Here is a 23,045-nt window from a genome sequence, read left to right on the forward strand (position 1 = left end):
TTTATGATATTTTTAAATTGAAGTATAGATGTATTTCATTATTCTAAACCACTTCCATGTATGAATGTGTCCAGTCCTCTAAGTTGTTCAGTATCATTGAAATGAGTAATTCAGTGGAAGTTAAGGCTCCTTAGTGTCTCTGTAGAGGCACTGGGTACCTTGTAGCCATATGAATAAGGACATAGGAGCTGCCATACTGGGTCTGACTATGGTCCATTCTGTCTACTATCCTGTCTACAGTGGTCTGTACTAGAGCTACAGGGGAGTGTACAGAACAGGGCAATTTTGGAGTGATCCACCCTCTTTCACTCGCGGCTTCTGGTAGCCAGAGGTATAGGATCTCCCTGAGCATAGTGTTGTGTTCCTGACCATTTTGCCTAATAGCCATTGATGCACCTATCTCTGTTGAACCAGTTATACTTTTGGCCATTACAGTATCCCATGACAGTGAATTCCACAGGCTAGTTGTGCATTATGTGAAAATGTACTTCCTCTTGTTTGTATTAAATCTGCATCCTATTAATTTCATTAGTGACCCCCTAGTTTTTGTATTGTGTGAAAGGGTAAATAACATTTCTGTTCATTTCCCCCCAGACCATTTATGATTTTACTTTATATCTCCCCTTAATAGTCTCTTTTCTAAGATGAACAGCCCTAATCATTTTAGTCTCTCCTCATACGAAAGTGAGATGCAGCAACCAGAACTGGACACAGTATTCATGGTGTGAATGCATGAGGGATTTATATTTTCTGTCTTATTTTCTATCCCTTTCCTAATAGTTCCTAACATATTGTTCACATTTTTGACTGCTGCTGCTCATTGAGTAGAAGTGTTCAGAAAGCTACCCACAGTGACTTCAATATCTTTCTTGCGTGGAAACAGCTAATTTAGAATCCATCATTGTATAAGTGCAGTTAGGATTATTTTTTCCTTTGACCTTGTCAAAGGATTTCTGAAAATCAGCATATATTATATCGACTAGATCACCTTTATCCACTTGCTTGTTGACTCCCTCAAATAATTCTAAATTCCAAAGAATTGTCTATTCCAGTTGTCTGGTACAGAGGTTGATGTCAGTATTAGGTTACATACTACAATTAATAGTTCTGCAATTCCTTATTTGAGTTCTTTTAGAACTCTTGGATGAATACCATCTAGTCCTGGTGACTTATTACCGTTTACCTTATCAGTTGATTCTAAAACCTCTTTTACTGATACATCAAATTGGGACAGAACTTCAGAGTCGTCAGCCAAAAAGAAGAGCTCTGATGCATGTATCTCTACATCCTCTGCAGTGAAGACCAATGCAAAGAATTCATTTAGTTTCTCTACAGTGGCCTTCTCTTGAGTGCTCCTTTAAAAAAAACCTTACGAGTAGACATTGCAAAGTAAACATTTCAGAAATTATCCTGCAGAACTTCAGTACATATTTTATGGTTACCAAGGAAACATTTTTGAGATGTTAGTAGAAACCTACTTTAAAATGGCAGGTAAAAAGGGATTTTTACATTTGCAAGAAATGTGTGTGGCGGGGGGGAAGAGAAAGGAGATATAAAAATTCCAAGTAGTTTAACAAAAAAAATCTTTAAATGTCCACTGTATCAGAAAAAAATCAGTGATATATTAAATATTTAAAGAATTGCATAAAGATAAACATGCGTCTGATGAAGTGGGTATTCACCCACGAAAGCTCACGCTCCAAAACGTCTGTTAGTCTATAAGGTGCCACAGGATTCTCTGCTGCTTTTAAAGATAAACAGTACAGGTTGAAACTCCTGTAGTTCGGCACCCTCAGGACCTGACTGGTGTCGAAACAGGTAATTTGCTGAACCATGGCAGGTCAATGCAGAGTGCCAGCAAGTCTCCATAGGCACAGGAAGTAGGGGTGTGGGGGGCAGTGGTCCAGCATGGTCTCCCTCGCCCCCGTGAATCAGCTGTTCATGGTGCTCCAGAAGAACTGGGAGGGAGGAGGAGGAGGAGTTGGCAAGCGCAGGGCTGCTGGCATGAGAGGCACAGGGTGAGGGGGGGCATAAGGGGGAGTCTGACGGCAGTGGATGCTGTGCACCCACTAATTTTTCCCAGTTAATTTTTCCCAGCCCTGGAGCACCCACGGAGACAGTGCCTATGCCGGATCACGTATATTGCCGGACCAGGGAGTGCTAGATTAGAGAGGTTCAACCTGTATTTACATAACATGGAAAATACATCATTCCTATTCCAAAGAATTTACAATCTCTTCATAAGTTAGGGTGCTGCTTTAAGTATATTGTGAGTTGCACAATATTATAATTATCTAAATATTTCAAACTTCTTGCATATGACCAGTCTGTGTTGAAAACAATCAGCATAATAACTACTGTCTTTATTAAAGGCATGTTTTTGTTATTTTTTTTAACACAAGAGGTTCAGTTGAAATTAAATAATATTTTTAATCAATTTATTTTTATTAAGGGCAGCACAGATCTTTAGGGCCCAGAGATTCAAAGGTCCGGAGCCTAAAAATGGATACCATCATTTGGAGTAATGAGCTGATTGAGGTAGGTTATGTGATAACTTAACTTCTTGAGATACTGTGAAAAATATGTTCGATCTATGTGATTTTTGGTGTAAAAGGTTGCTTTCTTATTTATGTTTAAAGGCTCAGCTCATTAAAATAAATGTATAAACCCTATTCTTGGATAATGTATTTACTATTTAACAGAATTGCCAACCCAAGTATTCACCCCCCCGCCTCCAGTTCATGAGATTGGCTGAACAGTCATTTAATTTTAAGAAATAATTATTATTGGGTTACTTTTAGGGCTGTCAGTTAATCACAGTTAACTCATGATTAACTCAATAATTTAAAAAAAATTAATCATGATTTAATTGCAGTTTTAATCACCTTAAACAATAGAATACAAATTGAAATGTATTAACTATTTTTGGATGTTTTTCTACATTTTCTAATATATTGATTTAAATTACAACACAGAATACAAAGTGTACAGTGCTCACTTTACATTATTATTTTTATTACAATATTTGCACTGTAAAAATGATAAACAAAAGAAACAGTATTTTTCAATTCACCTCATACAAGTAGCATAATTCAATCTCTTTATTGTGAAAGTGCAACTTAAAAATCTATATTTCTTTTGTTACATACACTCAAAAACAAAACAATGTAAAACTTTACAGCCTACAGTCCACTCAGTCCTACTTCTTATTCAGCCAATCGCTAAGACAAACAAGTTTGCTTACGTTTACGGGAGATAATGTTGACGGCTTTTTATTTACAATGTCACATGAATGTGAGAACAGATGTTCACTTGGCACTTTTGTAGCTGGTGTTGCAAGCTATTTACATGCCAGATATGCTAAACATTCATATGCCCCTTCATGCTTCAGCCACTATTCCAGTGGATGTGCTTCCATGCTGATGACGCTCGTTAAAAAAGACAATGCATTAATCAAATTTTGACTGAACTCTTTTGGGGAGAATAGTATGTCTCTGCTCTGTATTACCTGCATTCTGCCATGTATTTCATATTATAGCAGTCTTGGATGATGACCCAGCGTATGTTGTTCATTTTAAGAACACTTTCACAGCAGATTTGACAAAATGCAAAGAAGGTACCAATGTGAGATTTCTAAAGATAGCTACAGCACTCGATCCCAGGTTTAAGAATCTGAAGTGCCCTCCAAAATCTGAGAGAAACGAGATGTGGAGCCTGCCCTCTGAAGTCTTAGAAGAGCAACACTCTAATGCAGAAACTACAGAACCCGAACAATAGGAAAAAAAAAAAGAAAATCAACCTTCTGGTGGCATCTGACTCAGATGATGAAAATGAACATGCGTTGGTCTTCACTGCTTTGGATCGTTATCAAGCAGATCCTGTCATCAGCATGACGAATGTCCTCTGGAATGGTGGTTGAAGATGAAGGGACATGTGACTCTTTAGTGCATCTGACACATAAATATCTTGCAATGCTGGCTACAACAGTTCCATGCGAATGTTGGTTCTCACTTTCAAGTGACGTAAACAAGAAGTGAGCAACATTATCGCCTGCAAATGTAAACAAACTTGTTTGTCTGAATAACTGGCTGAACAAGAAGTAAGACTGAGTAGACTTGTATGCTCTAAAGTTTTTTACATTTTTATTTTTGAATGCAGTTATTTTTTTTGTAGATAATTCTACATTTGTAAGTTCAACTTTTATGATAAAGAGATTGCATTACAATACTTGTATGAGGTGAATGCAAAAATACTATTTCTTTTGCTTTTTACAGCATAAATATTTGTAATAAAAATAAATATAAAGTGAACACTGTGCACTTTGCATTCTGTATTGTAATTGAAATCAATATATTTGAAAATGTAGAAAACATCCAAAAGTATTTAAATAAATGGTATTCTATTATTAACAGTGCAATTAATCGTGATTAATTTTTTTAATTGCTTGACAGCCCTAATTACTTTTATTTCTTTTCTGTTTTTTCCAGCGTCTCTCCAAAACCATGAGGGTTGAAATATTTCCCCCTCTTCCCTCAATACATTTTTTAACAGAAAGTTGCATGACTCCAGGAGCTGGGGTTTAAGAAATACAGTAAATATTATCCTGAGATTAGCAATAAATTGGCAATACTGCTTTAAATACTTCTTAATGTTGCAGAAATGTTTTTGATAACTTATCTATAAACTAGATGTGCAAAGCCAGACAGTAGCTGGTCTCTACAGTGGTGTGCAAGGCAGTGTGGGCACTAATAATCTTCCTCTTCCACCACACACACACTCGTGTATCCCCATACTGAGAATCAGTACAACTGTAGTCCACCCTCCAGAATGCAATCCGTTATCCAGCGGTGACGGATCCCTGCTAACATTAACTGAATGCAATCCACCCAGTGAGGGAGCATTGCTTTGCCATGACTTCACTGGAAATGTGCTTAATGGGCACTAGATTGGACTCCTCTCTATTACACACTTGTAGGAAAAATTCAGTTCCGTTCAAGAAAAGGAGTGAGTGAAATTTTAAAGCTTCCAAGTTATATGTATTCTCTCTAGAAGAATCTTCCTGAGAATCTCCTGCAGTAGTGGTGCTTAAAATATTATTTTGTTTTGAGAGACATGCAGCAATGTTTCCCCCTTTTACAGCAGGGAATATTTATCCAACAATAAAACCTTTTGAAAATAGAAGACATTTTTTTTAAGAGTAACTGTGTCCGTTCTCTACAGTGAGATCCCTCTTCATCACCTCACATCTCCCTTTTGCTGTGGGAAATTAGTTGGTTACTTTGACAGGTAAAAGTTGATTTTTACTTCCAAGTTTGTAAGGCGCACTAGGCTGGTACACTGTGCTTCTGTACCTATTTGCCTATCCTTTATTGCTAACCTTTCTACAGATCTTGCCCAGTTCCTTTCGAAATACTGTATCTGAATAGCATTGTTAAGCCTCCATTGTTACTGGTGATTAATCATGGACATAGAGCTCTGGACTTTTTCATTATTCATCCACCATTTAACAGGATAGCATAAGCAATGATTCTGTTGAGGCTTCCATTGTTTTTCCCCAGAGTCAACTCCATTTTCTCTAATCATCTTTCACTTTTTAGCAGATTAAAAGATTTTGTAGTTTTACCTCAATATCTTTTGCATTGAATTGCCTTTTCTTTTTCTTCGGCAGCTTTTTATTGTCATTGGAAATAAAAGGGCAAACAGTTTTTGGGCAGGAAAACTTCAACCAGAAGAGGAATTGCATATGGACTCCCCTCTAGAAAAAAGGATAACATTTATTACACAAAAATACAAAGAAGGAAGATTCAGGAAAACTCTTATGGGCTACAAAACCAAAGAAGAATTAAATAAGGTAATATTGTGGTAAACTAAGTCTCGCCCTCGTTATTTGTGAGTGTGAATGTGTACTTAGAGATCCTTCCTAATCACTCTACCTGATAGGAGACAATGTCCTGGCTAACATACTGCCACCAATAGTGTTGTTATTATCCAAGGCTACATGTGAGCTATTAGAGTCAATAATGACAGATACTTTTTTATCTGTATAGTCCGCTGCATTATCAGTATGTAGCTCTTTGCTTACTCAAGTAGTAAAATACCTTCATCGTCAAAAGTCCCCAAATTCTAATTCCATAGCATTTAGACATTATTTGGGGGTAGAAATGATTGAATGATCTATTGTGATCTCTGGTTGATCTTCTGAAGGATGTGAAGTTAACTGGTAGCACTTAGTATATGCTGCCTCTACACACAAGTATCTTGAGAGACCTTTAATAAAAACTGCTCAATATATTGTGTTTAAATTAAGCCTGTTCACCTTGCATTTTAGGTGCAGGTCATGTTGTTAGATACTGTTGTTTGGATTATGCTCTTGCATGCAACAAATCATATCACATACAGTACAATTACTCTTAAATGACCTCGATATGTTTCATATTTTTTGAAATTCTGAAATATTTTCAATATGTATAATGTCTGTTAATAGTTCTTAAAACTATGCTCCATGTTATTTTTATTGCTTCTTTTTCAATCTGTTTCTTTGTATTTGTAAAAGATGATGGTATCTCCTGTTAATATGCCCACTCACAACCATACATTAAATCATGGATTTCTAATTTTCAGGTACATACTTGGTAGATTGAAATTCCCACTTCAGTGGTTTGTTTCTTCTACTACAGCCGATGTAGTATATAATACATCTGACATGTAACATAATTCTACTACATTAAATCGTGGAGTGTTATCAAGTGCGAAAATAACTTATGCGCACTCTCTTATATGGTAGATTGCACCCCATTAGAAGAGAAGCAAGCTGGAATAAATGAAATGAGGAATCTAGAGCTCTCAGTATTCCTTTTTACACAAATAGATTGTTATCAATTATTAGATGGCAAATTTAAGATTAACTTAATTTTTGTATAGCTTTCTTGATATCTAGTATTCTGTCTCATAAAGGAGACCTGTGCTTTCCACTGATGATTTGAGTGCATAGTCACATGTGCTGAAGTCCTTGGATAGGGAAGAAGTGCTGTGGTCAGGGTTAAAATACACAGAAATTGGGCAGATTGCATATTTGATTACTTCTTAGTCAGAATTGGAAAATAAGTGTACATACACACTATTTTATGAAGTGGGGGAGCTGGAGGGGTGGGTTGAGTTTAGCAAATAAGAGTTAGCAAAAAGTGATTTTGCTCCCAATTGGAAAGAGAGGAGCCCACTTATTGAGTGGAGAACCTGTCACTGTATTGAAGAAATAGCTATATTTGATAGTCCTGTAGCTGTGAGAATTTGCAACAAATGCATATTCATTTCTTTCAAAGACAGTCAAAGGTATCCAGCCCACCCACAGTGTAACCTTACTGTTTGCCATGGACTTGACTAGATTCTATCACAAACCCTCTGACTTCACCACAACAAAAACTGATTCCTTATGCTTCATGTGGAGATGAGTGAATTTCACCCAAAGCTGCTTCGGAAAATAGAGGATTCTATTTTCATTGTGTAACTTGTCTGTAATAACCATGTAATAAATCAGTGGCCATATGGTAACTGTGAATGATAGAGAAAAGTTGTAATTGGTTATTTCTGTTTTATAAACTTGATTTTTCTAACTACTAAAGCGTATAATTGGTGTATGTTAGCACTTAACTACTGGATAACTTCAGATGCAATTATCAAGTACTCTGCAGGGACATGACATTATTTTGTAGTTACTTAGGTATTGCCAAGTAATTACAGAATCATAGAAGTGTAGGACTGGAAGAAACCTCAACAGGTCATCTAGGCCGCTATTGGGTTATACATGTCTTGTAAAATAGAGTTGTAGTATAATCTCTGTTAAATCAACCCCAATCTTTTAATCAGAAAAATGTAAAATATATATGGAGAGAGTGATTTTATTTATAGTTTAGTCATTTTGTGAGGGGGGGATTCGGTTAAATGTCAGTTAAAAGTTCACTGTATCAGTATTCAGAAAAAAAAATCAGCTAGATAATACTTAGTCCTGCCTCACTGCTGCCTTTTGCGGTCACTTCCAGTCCCTTGGTTCTATGGGTCATTTTCACTCTTCTATAGTGTTACGTGCCTGAGTGCTCTACAGGGATGAGACACACACGGTGAGTGATATGGCTTTTAATGAAGGTAAAGAAAACACACCCGCAACGGGGACTCTGCACGTTGCTAACTCAAAGCGGGGAGCGAGTCCAAAGCAGCAAAACAATTTCTAGTAAATATAACTTTATGCTAATGGCATGTAAAGCAGCTCATACATAGGCTAGTGGGAGCTTTCCTACGGCTGGGGCTATCTCTGGTGGCAAAGGGCCAAAGGCTAGCAACACTTTTCCAAACACACAGAAGCTCCCAGGCAAAGCAGTTCTGACCAGTTACATACAGCATGCACTAGTACACAGCAACCTTTAATAACCTGTCCTTGAGAAGGCGAACAGCCCTAGCTAAACTGTAACAAAATCTTCCGCAGTCCCTTACATATAGTAACATAAAGTCCTTTCATATATACTAGATAAACACATGTTGACTTAGGTAACTGGCATGATAGAATTGCTCAGTGCAACAAGAGTATGTTGTCTTTCATTTCAGAGAAACCTGTTTATTAAATAGTTCAAATACATCTATATTAAATGCACACTAAATCATGGCACTTAAACTGGTGCAGATTGCAGAAATCGTGTACCGTAATTTCTCTTGATTTTAAAGATGTGTACCAATATTTTCAAGAGAGATTTGATTTGACTAATGATCGATGTCACCCAAGTTCTCACTTGTTAAAGGGCCCTCATTTTCAGGAAGTGCCAAGTACCCACCCTCTGAAAATCTGCCCTCTTAAGTTCTCAAATTGGATGCCCTAAAATTGAGACGCCTCAGAATCATTAATCACTTTACCAATCAAAGACATGATTTTCAAAATACAATCTATTAATTTCACTTGACTTTTTAATAGCATAGAGTTTTGGGACCAAATTTTGTCCTTTCAGTCAACTCTAAATACCAGGGACTTGACAACAAGAGCTTTCTGTAGAAGTTTAGATGTGAGAGAGAGAAATTGTCTTCAGGCTATGGAGGGAGAGAGTTAGTGCAATGTGTTACCTCTACAAGTATATCTGTTGACTAAAGCCAGCCATCCCTTTGTAATAATTTCACACAGCCTTTTCTCTGCAGATCATGGAGGATTCAGACCCCACTGGAGGGGGGTTAGAGGGATCTCTACCTATTACTCCCTCTTCCTTCCTACTACTTTGCACTGTATGCAGATCTGTGAATGAAGGTGTGGGGGTTTAGTTCAGGGACAACAGAATTTGCACCTAAATAAAAAAATAGTAATACTTACCCCATTCATTTTCTGTTTTAAACTGACTTGTCATTTCCCCCCTACATGACCAGGCCCTGTGTGCTGCAGTAGTTAAACAAGATGTGTTGGAAACAATGACGTTGCTATTTAGTGGAGCTGATGTTATGTGTGCCACTGGAGATCCTGTTTACAGTACGCCTTACTTACTAGCCAAGAAAGCAGGGCAAAGGCTGCAAATGGAATTCCTCTACCACAATAAATTCTCAGGTATAGAGTTTTATTATTTCCTTTTCATGTTTTTAATGTTTTAAACTCTCTTTATGTAATGAGCTAATGGAGGAAAAATCTAGAACATCAGTACTGGGTTGAAAAAGTATAAGTCTGACAAATGTGCTTGGCATGGTGTAGGAATGTGGAGTGGTGGAATTAGTTAAATTTCATTTTTGCTAGAATACAGTTGTTTTGACACCACTTCCTTTGCTAAAACATGATGCTTAAGGTCTCCCTTAATTGAGAAAAAGTCACGTGTAACTTGCATGCTTGTTGGTGGAAATCAAAAGCCTTCATATAAATCACAGAGAGAACCTGGAGAGACCATATGATGATAATGATTATTGTGGGACTTTTAGTCAAGTATCCATTTTATTTGTTCAAAGTACATTTCTGAGGCTGTTGGTGCTTACTAGAAGCCTTTGAATCATTAACAATATCTGCCACACAGAGACTTATCCATCTTTCACAAAACCATCTTCCAAAATATAGCTCATCCTTTTAATCAAGTCAGCATAAAATAACAGCATTACTCCCACCAAACCAATCCTAGTTCCCTCCTCTCATGCCTTCTGTTGTAGCTCAAAGAAAAGAGAGAAACCTTACAGCATGCCTTGAAAGTCAGCAACTCTGGACTGATCAGGGAGAGGAGAGGAGAGAGTTCAAGGATTCTGGGAAACACTGCCATTAACACCACCTTAGATCAGGTCAATATTAGCTCATACAGCTCTGATATGTGGTCTCAGGCAATAAGTTCCCAAATTATTTAGGGCTTTGTATTCCTTATATTCCACCCAGACACTAATCAGAAGCCCGTGCAGACTCTAGTGCCTTGTGTAATGCACACTCACTTAAGAAGCAGCTATATTCCATTCGAAGCAAGTGGTACAATGATCTTAAGGCTTCAGATAGTCAAAATAGGAGTCTTTCAGTCTGCTCTATATCTCTCTTCCCCGCAGTACTGAAACCAGGATAGCTAGGTAGTGTGCTTGGCAGAAGACCTTTCTTTCCTCAGAGTAAGGGGAAAACTGGAAAGCTGACGGTGACAGTCACAATCTCGTTTTGCTCTTTTCTCTGAGCTTGCAGCAAAGCCATGATTGAGACTTCAGGAAACAAATTCTTTGTTTAAGTATATTAAGTTTAGTAAAGCAACTATTTTACTTTTTTATTTATATATATATTTTATATATAAAAAAGCATATGGTACTTTACTTTTTATCCTTGCTGGATTACAGTAACATCGTAACTAATGTAAGTATTTTAATTCACACTTGATTATTTTACTTAATATATGCAAGAAATAACTCAATTAGAACAATATATAAAATAATAGGAATCTAATTTAAATCATGCATAGCATGAGGTGAAGAAAACTGTGTACACTATCTGCTATGCATTCAAGCAATGAGATGCAGGTAGTCAAATAGCTGTCAATGTTAATAATGGAAATTCTGTGTGTTGTTAATTGGCTTTGTTCTCTTCATAGATTTCCCAAACTATGATACTGATTTTGAAAGTGGCTTCTCTCAAGATGCTTCACATTCTACTTTTCTTTGTGAATTTTTATACAAAGTTTCTTATAATGCTGCTAAGCTATTTACAGACAGGAAGTTGAAAGAAGGTAAATATCTTTTACTTTCTGTACTTGATTGATTCTGTGCAATGGATGAGTTTAGTGTATTAAGTTCTAACAATAGATTTTTAAAAGCTCTGTAAGGACAAACTACATCTCTAAAATGACACCAGTGTTTAACGAAGCAAAAGAAGTTAGTATTCACTCAAAGAAAATCACAGTAACCGCTAAGGTGACTAGACAGCAAGTATGAAAAGTTGGACAGATGTGGGAGGTTATAGGAGACTATACAAAAAAAAGACCCCAAAATTGGGATTATCCCTATAAAATCAGGACATCTGGTCACCCTAGTAACCACACATCTCTCTGGTCAAAAGTTGCTGGAGAAGAAAAGGAAGAAGACACATACCTGAAAAGGAAAAAGGTGGGAAGAACATTTAGGTCACCAGAGGGAAAGACTGGTGTCCCAACCTCCAACCATTGCATCTTTAACGGACTTTATGCAAAGGTTTTGCTAAAAGTTAGTCTTTTAGTTCCGTAAAAGGGGAGGGGGGGGAGGAGAGGGGAGAGGGAGGGCAGAAATATGGCTGTTCTTTAACAGTGTAATTGATCTTGCATTTCAACAATCACTGAGATCCTGAATTTCAGGTTTCTAGTTTTCTGAGTAAAATCACCAGTACATCACGAGCTAAGAAAAGGAATAAAAAACAGCTTAGATCGAAGCCTCAGCATTCAGATTGCATCCAAATATGCCTAGTGTTCAACTGTTTCAAATCCAGTGAGATTCAGCCTATTACAGGCAGTTCAGGAATATTGCTTGAGTTGCTGCAATTTTCCCTCTTAACCTCCAGGAAGTCAATGTGCTGCATACAGCCTTAGTGGCTGTCACACCGAAGGTGCCTTCGAGCACCGAGAGCACTATGCAGTTTCAGCACAGTGGAGTCATCCCCTCTCCAAGTTTGGCAGCAACAGCATCTTTATCCCAGCCCTCCGCAGAACAGTGAGGGGGAGTAAATGGAGGCAGTAGCCAAAGGGAAATTTGCTACCTAGCTGGATAGAATTGAGAGTTGGTGACTGGGAGCTGCTGGAGCGTTCCAGAAATTAGAGGCTAGGGAAGCCTCTGAACAGTGGGATGGAGGGGAGTCATGGACCCAGGGGCTACATTTTTTTGGTATGTGATCTTTTTATTCAGAGAGAAGATGGGTGAGGTAATATCTCTTTTTGGACCAACTTCCGTTGGTGAGAGAGACAAGCTTTTGAGCTTACACAGATCTCCCATATGGGTCTGGGAGACTTAGAGTGTCCCAGCTAAATTCAAGAGGGAAAAGATTGTTTAACATAAGTAGTTAATACATGTTTAAGAGGTCCATTGATACCCTTCCAGTGAGAGGGGAGGAAAGGGGCGGGAAGCATCTGGGGGAGTTATTAGTGGGTTATAGATTGTCGTAATGAGCCATAAATCTAGTGTTTCTGTTTAGTCTATGATTTTTGGTGTCTAGCAGAGTAATGAATTTAAGCTGCTAGGCTGGGCTTTTGAACAGTAGGAACCATGGATCTTGAAAGGTGTGTTGAGGGTTGGGGGCTGATCATTGTAGCAGTGAAGCTATGGCTGCAGGTTTTGCATCTGCTGTCCTGGCAGGGTCTGGTGCCGCACTGAGTTGATGTGTCCAGGTCTCTGGGGAGCTTGCTTCTGATGATAAGCTTGAAGAGGTTGAGGGGTTTGGGTTGTTTGAAAACTAGAAGAGGGGGTTCAGAAATATTTCTCAGGTTGGATCTCCATTGAGTATGAGTTATACTACTTTGATGATACATAGCACCCCACACTGCAGCCTATATGGGTGACAGCTAAGGATGTGCATTTATAGCAGAATTTATTTCTGCTGATTTTCTCAAGTTATTTGGGTAGTCCATTCCAGGATATTATCTACTTCTCTGGTGGAAGGGGTGACAGAGTCTATAACGTGCCAGGACTAACAGACACATTGGAGCATAAGCTTTTGTGGGTCAGATGCATGCAGTGGAAACTTCCAGAGGCAGGTATAAATATGCAGGCAAGAATCAGTCTAGAGTAGAGGTTAGTTCAATCAGGGAGGATGAGGCCTTCTTCTAGCGGTTGAGGTGTGAACACCAAGGGAGGAGAAACTGGTTTTGTAGTTGGCAAGCCATTCACAGTCTTTGTTTAATCCTGAGCTGATGGTGTCAAATTTGCAGATGAACTGAAGCTCAGCAGTTTCTCTTTGAAGTCTGGTCCTGAAGTTTTTTTGCTGCAGGATGGCCACCTTAAGATCTGCTATTGTGTGGCCAGGGAGGTTGAAGTGTTCTCCTACAGGTTTTTGTATATTGCCATTCCTAATATCTGATTTGTGTCCATTTATCCTTTTCCGTAGAGACTGTCCAGTTTGGCCGATGTACATAGCAGAGGAGCGTTGCTGGCACATGCTGGCCTATATAACATTGGTGGACTTGCAGGTGAATGAACTGGTGATGTTGTAGCTGGTCTGGTTAGGTCCTGTGATGGTGTCACTGGTGTAGATATGTGGGCAGAGTTGGCATCAAGATTGGTTGCATGGATTGGTTCCTGAGTTAGTTACTATGGTGCGGTGTGTGATTGCTGGTGAGAATATTCTTAAGGTTGGCGGGTTGTCTGAGAGTGAGGGCTGGCCTGCCTCCCAAGACCTGTGAAAGCGAGGGATCATTGTCCAGGATGGGTTGCAGATCATTGATGATGCATTGGAGGGGTTTTAGCTGAGGACTGTAGGTGATGGCCAGTAGAGTTCTGTTGGTTTCTTTCTTGGGTTTGTCTTGCAGTAGGAAGCTTCTAGGTACACTTCTGGCCCTTTTGATTTGTTTCCTTATTTCTTCTTGCGGGTATTGTAGTTTTGAGAATGCTTGGTGAAGATCTTGTAGGTGTTGGTCTCTGTCTGTAGGTGTTGGTTGGAGCAAATGTGGTTGTACCTCAGCACTTGGCTGTAGATGATGGATCGTGTGGGGTGTCCAGGATGGAAGCTGAAGGCATGAAGGTAGGCACAGCGGTTGGTGGGTTTTTGGTATAGAGTGGTGTTAATGTGACCATCACTTATTTGTACTGTGTTGTCTAGGAAATGGACCTCCTGTGTAGATTGGTCCAGGCTGAGGTTGACGTCGGAGTGGAAGCTGTTGAAATCATGGTGGAAGTCTTCCAGAGTCTCCTTCCCATGGGTCCAGATGATCATGGTATCAATGTAGCATAGGTAGAGAAGGGGTGTGAGTGGACAAGAGCTGAGGAAGCGTTGTTCCAGGTCAACCATAAAAATGTTGGCATATTGTGGGGCCATGCGGATGCCCATAGCGGTGCCACTGGTCTGGAGGTATATATTGTCACCAAATTTGAAAAAATTGTGCTTAAGGATAATGGCACAGAACTCAGCAACCAGTTGTGCTGTGGTATCATCAGGGATACTGTTCGTGACAGCTTGTATTCCATCTGTGTTTGGGATGTTCATGTAGAGATCCTCCACATCCATGGTGACTAGGATGGTGTTTTCTGGAACATCACCAATGAATTGTAGTTTTCTCAGGAAATCAGTGGTGTCACAGAGATAGCTGTGAATGCTGGTGGCGTAGGGTCTGAATAGAGAGTCCACATATCCGAACAGTCCTTCACTGAGAGTGCCATTTCCAGAGATGATGGGGCGTCCAGGATTTCCAGGTTTGTGGATCTTGAGTAGTAGATAGAATAACCCCGTTCGGGGCTCTAAGGGTATGTTGATTTGTTCCTGTATTAATGTAGGGAGTGTCCTGAGTAGATAGTGCAGTTTCTTAATATATTCCTCAGTGGGATCTGAGGAAAGTAGCCTGTAGAATTTGGTATTGGAGAGCTGTCTGGCAGCCTCCTCCCTTGGTGCTCACACCTCAACTGCCAGAAGAGGGCCTCATCCTCCCAGATTGAAGTAACCTCGTTATCTCTAGTCTGATTCTTACATGCATATTTATACCTGCCTCTGGAAATTTCAACTATATGCATCTGTCAAAGTGGGTATTCACGCACAAAAGTTTATGCTCCAGTACGTCTGTTAGTCTATAAGGTGCCACAGGACTCTGTCACTTTTACAGATCCAGACTAACACAGTTACCCCACTTCTCTGGTGGAGTCCCCTTGTTTGGTGAAGGTAATGTTAAGGTGTATATCCTGGATTTTCTCCTTGGAGCATATTCTGTGGTATCTGAATGCCTGGCTGTAGATAACAGATTTCTTGGCGTGTTTGGGGTGGTTACTGAATCTATGAAGGTAGGTGTGGTGATTCATGGTTTTCTTATATATAGTTCTCTGTAGGTTTCCATTGCTAAAGCTGATCATGGTGTCTAGGAAGTTGATGCTGGTGTGGGAATGTTGCAGAAAGAGTCATCTCTCCAGAGATGGAAATATTATCAATGTATCTCAAATATATTATTGGTTTTGTGGTGCATTTTCTGAGAAAATTCTTCTTCAAGTTGGTCCATGAAGAGATTGGTATACTGGGAAGCCATCCTAGTACCTGTTGCTGTCCCCATGATTTGGCTGAGCGATCTGTTCCATCTTATATTTAGCTGTGATACTCAGAGAAAGTTTTGCAGGCCTGAAGAAAAGCTCTGTGTGAGCTCAAAAGCTTGTCTTTCTCACCAACAGACGTTGAATTTCGTCACCCACTTTGTCTAATATCTTGGGATTGAGATGGCTATAACACTGCATAGAACATTTTATTTATACATATAAGGTTGAATTTTCAATTTGTAGTTGCACATTGTGGAGTGTGCAGGGGGCGTTAAAAACCAGAAGACAGACAAAATTCCATCACTGATGCTTTTTTAAAAATATATATTTCTGAGGTTTTGGGATTCTGAATCATATTGTAATATTTTTGGCATTGGCACTAAAGCAGTTTGAAAGCTTTTATCAAAGAATTCCAGGTATTTCCAATACTGAACTATATTAAGTGTCACTTTTAATTCTAAAATGCAAATACCTATGTAATGGCTGCTATTTTGGCCAACACCCTAGGGATTGAACCAGGGATCTCCAAAGCTGAAGAGCCAATTCCTATAGCAGAAGCTGTAACAGACTCTTATCCCCTAAGGATTGAGCACAGAGGGGAACTGCTAACACGCATTCACCAGTGGGTTATACCAACATTTTCTAGGACCATATGTGAAATACAGATTGGGATCCAGGCTTGAGCATTGCTGTATGTGGAATAGCACAGTTCTATCCTTTTTTTTTTTTTTCATGGCACTTGTATCCCTCTCACTGGCAGAGAAACAAGGATATCTGTGAAATCTGAGCTGCAGGATTTTAAGGAAATGGCTACTTTGCCAAATATGTTAAAATATACCAATAAAGCGTTGTAGTGTGTATTTCCATTCTTTAAGTTTTACAGAAGTTTTGCAACTTGAATTCAGCTCTAAAATAAAAGTTCTACTTAGGTCCTTTAACAAAATAAATCTGTTTAAAGAAGAGAGACTGTGAGCATCACGCCAAAGTGTCATGTAATGGCATCCACTACTGTGAATGAGAGCTTTATAAAGAGTAACTTTTCAGAGGAAAGTCTTATGCATTTAAAACCTTTTTGATTTTGTTGTTCAACTAAACGAGGATTTTTACACTTATTTTTCTGACCAGCATGAAAATTCTGATAGATGGCTCTCTTCCTACCAAAAGTTTTACTTCACTTTATTTTCACATATTATTTTAGTTACTTGATTAAGAAAGTAAATAGCAAAGTCTTGTTTTAGTGCTATGTGAGGATGTTTTGGATTAGCAAGATTATAGAAATATAATTGAAACGTATCAAGAGATTCAGGATTTCCCAATAGTAATAATTACTGAAAATTCCCAAATGTTCCTCTCAGTTTTGGAAAAGCCCCAAACACTTCATTAAAATGCTTACCACTGGCATTTTACTTAAAGAAAAACACCATAATTGGAAAAGAAACAGATTTTTTTTCTAGTTGCCTTCGGCCTCTGAAAAATTCCCTTGTAAATTTATACAGTATATGTTTGGTCTTGAGCCTTGATTATTTATTCGGAGTGATTTAAAATTTGTAAGGCAAACTGTTTATAAAATTCATTAGTATCTAATTACACTTAAAGTTTGTTTGCTTCTTTTACTTAAATCACTAATATTAAAGTACTTACTAATGGAAAACGGGCACAGAGAGGCTAAGTGAACTGCTGAAGTTCACACAGGAAATCTGTGGTGGAGAAGGGAATTAAATCCAAGTGTCTCAAGTGCCGGGATAGTGCCCTAACAACTAGACTATACTTCATTCCATGAAAATGGCAGATTTGTGGATTAAATAAGTATGAATTAATGGCTTTCTACTGTGTTTTAAATACAGGAGAAGATGGTAAGCCTGGTTTTTGTGTACTTCTCATGGTAGCATCGGCACTTACTTGAGCAGGGAAGAACAGCATTTGGAGAAGTATTTGTTTAGTTAACAGCAGTTAATGAGCAATCAGAAGAGCTTTCAAACATTGCTACTGTTCTGGTGCAATACATCAAAGAATAGTGTTTATTTTTTTGTAGAGGAGAAAGAAAAGTTGGGAGATGGGTGTCTTCTAAAACATTTAGCATTCCAAAGCCATTCTCAACAAGATTATAATAATTCAGCTAAAATTCTGGTCCTATTAGAGTTGAAAATCTCTTAAATTCTACACTGAAACTTGGAATTTTGAATAGACAGGCAATTGTTTAAAAATGAGTGATCATATTTCTTTTAAAAACTGATTCTATTCATGATTATATACCAAACTTTGAAACTAAGCTCACACTGCGCTTCAGGCTGTTGCAAAATCTTTAAACTTGTCAATATACATTTTAAGCCACTGGATGATTTCCTAGGTCCTGGTTATGGAACTGATCTGTTTTTTTTTTTTCACTTTAGCTGAGTTTTACTATACAAGAAAGTGAAGACTGATAGCAGTGGGTGGCATAGCCAAACAAACTGTAGACTAGTGAAGTGATGTTTTTTTCCCCCCTCAGTTATCTTATACGTATGTCAGCCATGCCCTGTACAAACATTCCTATTCTAGGGCTAGTTAAATGGAATAGTTTGTGGTGTGGACATATGTTCATTGCAAAGCCAAGTCCTATGAGGAGCTAAATATGCTCAACTCTCACCTGCAGATTATTTTTATCCTGAGGTTACTTATGTCTACATTTTAGTGTTTCTCATTTATAGCTTGTCCTAGATAGGACTGCTGAGCCTAATAATAACAAATTCTTGCTTTACCTATTCAAACTACTGTACAAACATTAATTAAAACGCAAAGCTATTGTACGTCATGATGTCTGTGCCCACTGGAGAAAATTACCTGAACATAAATCCTCATTACCAATTGAATCACAGTTGTTGGCAGAGCCAGTTTATGAAATGGAACAATCCAAGAACAGGGGTTTTTTTTCTACAGCCTACATGCAAAATTACAAGGCTGAGAAGGTTCTGCAAATCCAGCAATATGGCTTATCTCTTGGGATGTGATCCTGTGCAATACTGAGTGCCTTTAACTCTCCTAGTGGAACTTAAAAAGCATTCCTAACTTAAGATGTACCTAGAAATGTACAGAAGGACTCAAAGTTTATAATATGTTATCTCTTAAATAGTGTATGGTTTTTAGGTTTCTGAAAGGTAGGAAACATCCAATTTTAATAAATGTTTCCAATGATGCTGTAAGTTGCTTAAGTGATCTATTTAATATATAAATGTATATGGTAGCTTGTGGGTATTCCTATCTATGATTTGGTGTCTCTCATTGATAATTAATTCAGAATAAAATGTGGATTAACTCAACCTCTTATAAATGCTATGTATTGTTAACATTACTATATTGCCAATGTTCACAGCATTGTATGCACATAAATATCATCTAACCTCAGCCAGAAACTGTTCCTAGTACATTTATCCTCCAGACATAAACATTTGTCTGTGACATTTAAAACCTCCTCAATATTGTGTTTATCAAAGAACTGTTAAACATGAGGTCTTCTAGACACCAGCATAGTTACAGTATATATACAATATACCCTACTGTAAATAACTCCATAGAATTCCATGGAGTTTCACTGTTGTGAGCGAATGGAGAATCGGGCTTGTAATACATAACCTACTCTCGTTTCTGTCCTCCTAAAACACAAACTAAACTAAAAATTGTATTAGATTAATGAAACAATCCTTCGTGTGTGTTCTTATTTGACAGCATGAGTTGCTAGTCTTCTGGGAGCAAATTTTTCATGTTTTCAAAAACACTTAAAATAAAACTTTTGACACTGATTTTCTTGTTGTGTTCTGTAGTCTGCAATGCGTATAAATTCTGGACAATACAACCTTTCATGTTTTTCCTAGAATCTTTGAAAGGTTTAGATTGTTTTCCTTAGCCTTATGACACTGAGTGGACATTGTAGCATCACCTTACAGTGGAAAATGGATTGACTCTGTGTTGGCCTCTATTTCCAGTGTTCATGAAAAAAATAGTAACACCTTTTCTCTGTATGCTATGATTCAGCTGTTCATTTTGTAATCCACTGTTGTCAAGATACATTGTTCCTACAAATTTCAATGTTTCTAACTTTGGAGTTTTATGGGTTTTTTAATTCTATATCTTATGGTTCTGTAACATTGAACAAACCAAATTCAGTATTAAATTTTCTACCTCCCATCAAGCTGTGTAAAGCAGCAACGGGAAACTTGTAAAGCAACTTGATATCTGTACTTCTAATAATAAGAAAATTTAAAATGAGTGCATTATGCTCACAAATATCTGATTGAAGTACCATATATTAATATTTTTTCTTTAGGGTTTTGCTATATGAGGTATAGGTATTGCCGTATGAGCACTACAGGTGGAATCACAGCCCCACTGAAGTCAGTGGGAGAAGTCATTTCTATAGCTATGTATCTTGTATAATATTAATAATTGTAGTATCCTATGACATACTGAATGTCTTTTTAATCACAGACTGCAATAAAAGGTGGTGTACTTTGGAAAGTGGCTTCTTGAGTTACTATGAAAATGATAAAACAACCACTCCTAATGGTATGATTGACATCAGTGAAGTTATCTGTCTTGTGGTGCACAAAGAAGACTCCTTTTTAAATACAGGGTAGGTTCCAAAATTAGTCATTCAAAATAAATGAAGACATTTTCTACCCTTTGTCTAAGAAGTGACATTGTGTTCACTCTTGCTTCACATGTTCCTGGACTCTTACAAAAGAGCCTAGCTGTTTTATGTGGGTGACAAGAAATAACTAAGTGTTCTTTGGCAATTTTTTTTATTAGCAGACAAAAATTTTATGCAGGGTAACTTTTTGAAAGGGCAGCATAAATTAAAGTAAGGAAATCCATATTTTCTGTAGAAGGAATTTATCCTTAATATACAAATTGCTAAATGATAATAAATTGGAACATTCATTTCGGAGACTGACTTCTCTCCCAGGCCAAAGCATTTGGGTTGTGCCTCTCTTCCTGCAAAAAAAGGAGGCCAGTTCAGAGATGTCCAACAGTCTGTAGGGTTTGATCATGTATCTTCCAACCCAGGGCTCACTTCTGAACTGTACCTCACAGCATGACTATTGAAGAGTTAAGTAATTTCTGAAAAGGATGTACTTTCCAGGATAATAGATATTGTTCTAGCCACATACAAGGCTTCCACTCTATTAATTTATGCAAGAGTCTGGACACAAATCTCCTTCAGGTGTCAACTCAGAGAGCGAATGGCCTAGAAAGCCAGGCATTCTTGAGCTTCTGGATTTCTTACGCCGTAGGTTAAAACTACATATCGACACGTCTCTGTGTCAAACCCATCATGAATGGAGTCTCATCTAAATCTCTGGTAAATGTCTCCACGGTATTGGGTTTCCTTAAGGAAACACATATTCAAATGAACAATCAGGCCTAACTTCCCTACTTTGGATCTACTCACAGTGCTACAAGTTGACGTGAACCATCCGTTCAAATCAATGGCATATATAAATCCCTTAATTCCTTTTCCAAAGGCCTGCATCCTGGTCACAACTGCATTTGCCAAAAGTGTCTTCAAAATCTGTGTCTTAGAAAAAGTGACCTTTACTGGGAGACTCTGTTCCCTAGTGCATAAAGCCCTGGACTTGGACTCGAGAGATGTGGGCTCTATTCCTGGCTCTGCTACTGGTCTGCTGGGTGACCTTAGGCAAGTCAATTGCCTTCTCTGTGCTTCAGTTTCCTCATCTGTAAAATGAAGCTAATGATGCTGAACTCTGTTATAAAACACTTTGAGATCTACAGACAGAAAGGGCTTGATAAGAGCTGAGTGTTAGCATAATGGATGGACTAAATGAACTCTTTAAGGTGCCTTCCACTCTTATGTTTTTATTATTCTCATTGTTTATTATTTATGTTTTGTGAGGATAAGAAAGGTCACATGGCTTAGGCTCTAAACTTGGATTTGGGGAATACATATGCACTTCCCAGCTCTGTCACAGACATCTTGTGCAATTCGGTTCCCATCCTAGTGACTAGGGATGATATTTCTGCCCTGCTTCTGTTTTTGAGATTTTCAGAAAGCATAGTGATGGGAACATACATGTATCTAGACTGACAGTAGAACTGGTTGAAATCATTTCAAAGGTTAGGGGGGAGGGGGAGAAATTTTTTTTCCCTACTTTTTGACTGACAAGAGATAGAAAAGGTAGTCCATTTTACTCCAGAGTCTGTCTTTCATTACAGAACTTTAACTCTTCTTGCCCTATATCTTAGGAAATCATTCTTCCCTCATTTTGTCCAAAGCCTTAACACACAGGGAAAAAACACGTCATGCAATACAGTGAAATCTTGTCTTCATTGAAGTCAATGGCATAACACCCGTGGACTTCAGTGGTGCCAGAATTTCACCTTAGATGTGTGAAGAGAAGTTAAAGGATACCTTAACAAAGCAAGAAAAACTCTCTCACATCATCTTCATCTAGTTGCATCCAAAACCTCCAGAGGAAGTGCCAGTAGTGAAGCCACAGAGACACTGATTCCAAAAAGAATCAAAACCCATTTAGCAAGTTTCAGGACAGTATCCTGGGTGGAAAAGTCATTGACATCCACAAAGGAAATCTATAAAGCTAACACCTGCTGATGCATGAACACATTAATGAATTTCTACAATCTTGACCTTCGTTTCTTTGCAAAAGCATTGTTTGGCAGGAAGGTGCTCTACAGCGCCCAAAATAGATAAATACTGCTACTACTAATCTCTCCCTAATTAATTCTACCTTACCAATTGTATCTGCCTGGATGGAAGGTCTAGAGTTGAAAACTTCTTGCCCCATTTTCTTTCTGGGAATGATATTTCCTCCAGTCCACCCAACCTGAGAAGTTTGTTGGGTGACTATATGATGGACTATTTAATTTCATGTCTGTTCTTAATGGAGTGCAATAAGCTGTTACTGTTGAGATGCTTAGCCTACTAATAGGAATTTCCATATAACTTTGGAAGTACTCACTTGGAATTAGGGTGGAGGGGCATGAACAATCTGCAAAGCTTGTAGATAAATCTGAACTGCCTCCAGTATTTGCAAGAAGAGTCACAACCCAAATGTGTCGGGCTAGGGGAAGAAGTCAAAGAGAGGAAATCTTGGCTATGAATTCAGGCTGATTTTCTTTGATAATGGCAGCATCGTTATTTTTATATTACTATTAGCAAAATGTGAATTTTGATTAGCCAACCTTTAAAATATTAGGTACTTTTTAAATATTAGTAAGGAATCATTTGCAACGTTTTTTTCAGTGGGTAAACAGTCTGCTTATATTCAACAAGCATAATATGTTTTAAAAGTATTGAGACAATGATTTGACCTGAACTTATTTCAAGATCAAATAATACTCTTCCAATGAAATTTTCATTTCAACTTAATTCAAAG

The 23,045-nt window shown here is 38.1% G+C and overlaps 1 protein-coding gene across 1 annotated transcript in view; it reads left to right on the top strand.

Moving 5' to 3' along the window:
- The window catches only part of ARAP2 (ArfGAP with RhoGAP domain, ankyrin repeat and PH domain 2), a 238,272-nt gene that overhangs the window by 123,133 nt on the left and 92,094 nt on the right, over nt 1-23,045 (top strand). The window contains exons 12-16 of the mRNA XM_075066537.1: nt 2,453-2,538; nt 5,669-5,851; nt 9,397-9,571; nt 11,061-11,195; nt 20,119-20,263. Of these exons, the coding sequence (XP_074922638.1) occupies nt 2,453-2,538; nt 5,669-5,851; nt 9,397-9,571; nt 11,061-11,195; nt 20,119-20,263 (724 nt within the window). The remainder of the gene's footprint in view (nt 1-2,452; nt 2,539-5,668; nt 5,852-9,396; nt 9,572-11,060; nt 11,196-20,118; nt 20,264-23,045) is intronic.

Source organism: Chelonoidis abingdonii, chromosome 5 (assembly GCF_003597395.2).
Source record: "Chelonoidis abingdonii isolate Lonesome George chromosome 5, CheloAbing_2.0, whole genome shotgun sequence".
Classification (NCBI taxonomy): Eukaryota; Metazoa; Chordata; order Testudines; family Testudinidae; genus Chelonoidis; species Chelonoidis abingdonii.